Genomic DNA, 6,000 nt, shown 5'->3' on the forward strand with positions numbered 1-6,000 from the left:
GAACGTTCAGACCAATCTTAGATCTCAAGATCTTAAACAAGTTTCTCAAGGTTCCATCGTTCAAGATGGAAACCATTCGAACTATTCTTCCTTCCATCCAGGAAGGTCAATTCATGACCACGGTGGATTTAAAGGATGCGTATCTACATATTCCTATCCACAAGGAACATCATCGGTTCCTGAGGTTCGCATTCCTGGACAAACATTACCAGTTCGTGGCGCTTCCTTTCGGATTAGCCACTGCTCCAAGGATTTTCACAAAGGTACTAGGGTCCCTTCTAGCTGTGCTAAGACCAAGGGGCATTGCTGTAGTACCTTACTTGGACGACATTCTAATTCAAGCGTCGTCCCTTCCTCAAGCAAAGGCTCACACGGACATTGTCCTGGCCTTTCTCAGATCTCACGGATGGAAAGTGAACGTGGAAAAGAGTTCTCTATCTCCGTCAACAAGGGTTCCCTTCTTGGGAACAATAATAGACTCCTTAGAAATGAGGATTTTTCTGACAGAGGCCAGAAAAACAAAACTTCTAGACTCTTGCGCGGATACTTCATTCCGTTCCTCTTCCTTCCATAGCTCAGTGCATGGAAGTGATCGGGTTGATGGTAGCGCAATGGACATAGTTCCTTTGCGCGATTCATCCTAAGACCATTACAACTGATGCATGCCCAGTCAGGTGGAATGGGGACTATACAGACTTGTCTCCGAAGATACAAGTAAATCAGAAGGACCAGAGACTCACTCCGGTTGGTGGCTGTCCTGGACAACCTGTCACGAGGGATGACATTCCGCAGACCAGAGTGGGTTCATTGTCACGACCGACGCCAGTCTGATGGGCTGGGGGCGCGGTCTGGGGGATCCCTGAAAGCTCAGGGTCTTTGGTCTCGGGAAGAATCTCTGTTACCGATAATATTCTTGGAACAGAGAGCGATAATTCAATGCTCTCAGGCTTGGCCTCAGCTAGCGAGGGCCAAGTTCATACGGTTTTCAATCAGACAACATGACAACTGTTTGCTACATCAACCATCAGGGGGGAACAAGGAGTTCCCTGTCGATGGAAGACAGTGACCAAAATCATTCTATGGGCGGAGTCTCACTCCTGCCACCTGTCCTGCTATCCACATCCCAGGATGAAAATTGGGAAGCGGATTTTTCTGAGTTCGTCAGACAATTGCATCCGGGGGGGAGTGGGAACATCCATCCGGAAATCTTTGCCCAAGTCACTCAGCTGTGGGGCATTCCAGACATGGATCTGATGGCCTCTCGTCAGAACTGCAAATGTTCCTTGCTACGGGTCCAGATCCAGGGATCCCAAGGCGGCTCTAGTGGATGCACTAGTAGCACCTTGGACCCTTCAAACTAGCTTATGTGTTCCCCGCCGTTTCCTCTCATCCCCAGGCTGGTAGCCAAGGATCAATCAGGAGAGGGCGTCGGTGATCTTGATAGCTCCTGCGTGGCCACGCAGGATCTTGGATAGCAGATCTGGTGAATATGTCATCGGCTCCACCTTTGGAAGCTACCTTTGAGACGAGTCCTTCTTGTTCAGGGTCCGTTCCGAACATTCCGAATCTGGTTTCACTCCCAGCTGACTGCTTGGAGATTGAAACGCTTGATCTTATCGAAGCGAGGGTTCTCAGATTCTGTTAATCGATAACTCTGTTCAGTCCAGAAAGACCTGCTACTAGAAAGATTTACCACAAAATTTGCGGAAAAAATATATCTGTTGGTGTGAATCTAAAAGGATTCCCTTGGGGACAAGGTTAAGATTCCTAGGATTCTATCCTTCCTTCAAGAAGGATTGGAAAAAGGATTATCTGCAAGTTCCCTGAAGGGACAGATTTCTGCCTTGTCTGTGTTACTTCACAAAAAGCTGGCCGCTGTGCCAGATGTTCAAGCCTTTGTTCAGGCTCTGGTTAGAATTAAGCCTGTTTACAAACCTTTGACTCCTCCTTGGAGTCTCAATTTAGTTCTTTTCAGTTCTTCAGGGGGTTCCGTTTGAACCCTTACATTCCGTTGATATTAAGTTATTTATCTTGGAAAGTTTTGTTTTTAGTTGCAATTTCTTCTGCTAGAAGAGTTTCAGAATTATCTGCTCTGCAGTGTTCTCCTCCTTATCTGGTGTTCCATGCAGATAAGGTGGTTTTACGTACTAAACCTGGTTTTCTTCCAAAAGTTGTTTCTAACAAAAACATTAACCAGGAGATTATCGTACCTTCTCTGTGTCCGAAACCAGTTTCAAAGAAGGAACGTTTGTTTGCACAATTTGGATGTTGTTCGCGCTCTAAAATTCTATTTAGAGCTACAAAGGATTTTAGACAAACATCTTCCTTGTTTGTTGTTTATTCCGGTAAAAGGAGAGGTCAAAAAGCAACTTCTACCTCTCTCTCTTTTTGGATTAAAAGCATCATCCAGATTTGGCTTACGAGACTGCCCGGGCGGCAGCCCTCCCGAAAGAATCACAGCTCATTCCACTAGGGCTGTGGCTTCCACATGGGCCTTCAAGAACGAGGGCTTCTGTTGATCCAGATATGTAGGGCAGCGACTTGGTCTTCACTGCACACCTTTTACCAAATTTTACAAGTTTGATACTTTTGCTTCTTCTGAGGCTATTTTTGGGAGAAAGGTTTTGCAAGCCGTGGTGCCTTCCATTTAGGTGACCTGATTTGCTCCCTCCCTTCATCCGTGTCCTAAAGCTTTGTGTATTGGTTCCCACAAGTAAGGATGACGCCGTGGGACCGGACACACCTATGTTGGAGAAAACAGAATTTATGTTTACCTGATAAATTACTTTCTCCAACGGTGTGTCCGGTCCACGGCCCCGCCCTGGTTTCTTTTAATCAGGTCTGATAATTTATTTTCTTCTAACTACAGTCACCACGAGCTACCATATGGTTTCTCCTATGCAAATATTCCTCCTTAACGTCGGTCGACATGACTGGGTAGGCCGGAGCCTAGAGGCGATCATGTGACCAGCTTTGCTGCGGCCTCTATCTGCCATTCTCCTGTTGGGGGAAGAGAATATCCCACAAGTAAGGGATGACGCCGGTGGGACCGGGACACACTCGTTGGAGAAAGTAATTTATCAGGTAAACATAAATTCTGTTTTTAAGATATTTTTGTCCATTTTAGTGTGTTACTTTCAATAAAAGTGTGGGATTTTTTTTTATTGGCTCTAATTATGCAAAAAAAAAAAGCTAAAAAAAAAATTGGAAAAATACATTTTCGGTATCAGTTTCGGTTTTCAGCCAAGTGCATCCTGGATTTTCGGATTCGGTTTCGGTCCAGAATTTCCATTTCGGTGCATCCACTAATTCTATTTGGTGAAGCTTACTTGGTTGCGGGAAGGCCTCTCCAAAGGATAACTGCACATTCTACTAGGTCTGTATTTACTTCCTTGGCTTTCAAAAACGATTGCTTCCCTTGGAACAGATTTGCAATGCTGCAACCTGGTCTTCCCTTATACTTTTTCCAAATTCTGGTATTTTGATGTTTATGCTTCCTCAGAAGCTGCTTTTGCCAGGAAAGTCCTTCAGACCGTGGTGTCTGACAAATAGGAACTGCCACTTCTTTTGTCTCAGCTTGGGTATTGTATCCCACATTTTATGGTCAGCTATGGACTCTCATCATCTAGAAAGAAAATAGAATTTATACTTACTGATAAATTGCTTTCTTTCGGGATGATGACAGTCCATAGCACCCGCCCTACTTTTTATATATGGACGACAGTTCTTATTTGCGCCTCTTAACCCTGCTTTCTGTCTTTTCTACCTTTTCTGTCTGTCTTCTCTGCTCGGCTATACGTAAACTGAGTGGGGAGAGGAGGTGGGAGGGATTAAAGCTCTTGTTAGGGTTCTTGACCACCTCCTGGTGGGCAGGAAAGATCCCACATGTTATTGACAGCTATGGACTCTCATCATCCCGAAAGAAAGCAATTTATCGGTAAGTATAAATTCTGTTTCTCTCTCTACCATCTCTATTCCCATCCATAGAAATGATTTCTAAATGGTGCAACTTACATAACTCAGAAAACATTGTACTTTCTTAAAGGGATCTAGCGCTCTTGCATATGGATAACATTCTTGCAAAACTGCTTGCCATATAGTGCTACAGGCACGTGCACTCTCCTAAAGTTACATCCCTGAGATACCAAGATATTGAGAAAAATATGACCGTAGATGATTAATTTTTTTTGTTCTCTTATGTTGAAAAGCATGAATGTAAGCTCAGGAGCCTCCCCTTGTCTGGAGCACTATATAGCGGCAGTTTTGCAAGAATGTCATCCATTTGTAAGAGCACTTGTTGGCAGCTCTATTTCCAGACATGTAGTGCTCCAGATGCCTACCTAGGTATCTTCAACAAAGAATATTGTAATGAAGCAACTTGAAAATAGAAGTAAATTGGAAAGTTGATTAATATTCCATGCTCTATCCAATCAATTTAATTTTGACTTTACTGTTTCTTTAAGAAAGTAGATACAATAGCACATGGGTTATGTAGTGAAAGTCATGTGTCCTGTTGAAGTCAGCAAATTAAATTATTAGGCTCCCAATGCAGATTTAAGGGTACTATCACTACCGGAAAATAAGCAGTCCACCACAATTAGCGAAAAAAAGTCTTTAATGCAGGTCATGATTTTGTAATTAAAAATATATATATTTGGCCATAATATACAATTTCCTTTACCAGCTTTTAAATTGTGCATAGTCCGTAGCTCAGTCACATGGGGAATGCTACGATTCCTCGTTTACTTCTGTATGATAATGTAGCACATGTATCCACAGATTTTTCCCATTGAAAGCTCGGGACGTACTTGTCCCCACACTGCTCCTTTGGGGGAGAGCGTGATGCCTTCCTTGAAGTTGGTATGGTGGACACAATGCAGCAGTATGTCTATGCGCCCTTCCAAGCAGAGGTCATCCCGAATGCCAGCCACTGGCTGCAACAGGACCAGCCACAGGAAGTCAACAGAATAATCAGAAAGTTCTTGACAGAGGAAAGACATGGATCCAGAAGCTAACTCTCCAGTGTACTTAAAATAGTAGAAGAAAATTGTTGCAGGGAAATCAGTCTCCAGAGTGTATATACAGAAACTATATGGAATTATGAGTGTATATTTTTATATTTTGCTCATTATTTAATAATATATAAATCAGTGTATGTATACATATTTATTGAGTAATGGGTGTTCTTGTGTTAAAATTTAAATGTGACTGCTCAAATGGCACCGTGAAAAACCTCTATATGAAATTTTAAGTAAAGTTTTAAATTTTATACAATTGCTGAAGTGCTTTATTTGTGGTGGTAAATTATTTTACATTAGGTCAAAAATACTTTGTGCCTATTAATGTGTGTGTGTTGTGTGACCATCAATCTGGAACACTTTTACCACCTTATGAAAGAAATAAATCCAGTCAAAGTCCATGAGCCTTTGCATGTGTGATTAAACTCCAGTCTACTAGGAGAAATACCAAACGTACCATAAGCTTTTAACCCTTCCCACTTCCCTGTACACCGTAGTCTTACTTTTTGCCTCCAGAGGAGGTAAAAATTCTGAAGTGCTTAGAATTCTTCGCAGATAGGGGTTCTATGTGAGACCTATTATCCCCTCAGAGAGACTGGAATAGGACAGAGGGGTGTACTGGAGTAAACCATGCAGTGGAAGTAATTTCTGCTTTAGGAATTTGTCACTAGCCTACCTCAGGTGTCTCTGGGATTTATCCTTCACCCTCCTCCTGTTGGCCTCATCTACATACTTTTAACATAGTAGATGAGGTTGAAAGAAGACAGAAGTCTATCAAGTTCAACCTATACAGATCCCACTTGATTTACAATAAAAAGGTCCAATTTAACTTAAATGGGTCTCATTTTAATGGATTTAATTTAACACAAGCAATCCTATCCCAGCATTCTGTTTCTAGCCAGAAATGTATCTAAGCCATTTTTAAATGTATAGAAGCAAAAAAATCCAGCAGCACAACAGTAGTAAGATATGTTCCAAATTT

At 42.4% G+C, this 6,000-nt stretch overlaps 1 protein-coding gene across 1 annotated transcript in view; it reads left to right on the forward strand.

Annotated features, from left to right (window-relative positions):
* Positions 1-5,274, forward strand: part of LOC128663662 (epoxide hydrolase 3-like) — an 80,360-nt gene extending 75,086 nt beyond the window's left edge. The window contains 2 exon segments of the mRNA XM_053718098.1: positions 4,780-4,831; positions 4,833-5,274. Of these exon segments, the coding sequence (XP_053574073.1) occupies positions 4,780-4,831; positions 4,833-5,015 (235 nt within the window). The 3' untranslated portion in view covers positions 5,016-5,274.
* Positions 5,275-6,000: the final 726 nt, after the last annotated feature.

Source organism: Bombina bombina, chromosome 6 (genome assembly GCF_027579735.1).
Source record: "Bombina bombina isolate aBomBom1 chromosome 6, aBomBom1.pri, whole genome shotgun sequence".
Taxonomy (NCBI): Eukaryota; Metazoa; Chordata; class Amphibia; order Anura; family Bombinatoridae; genus Bombina; species Bombina bombina.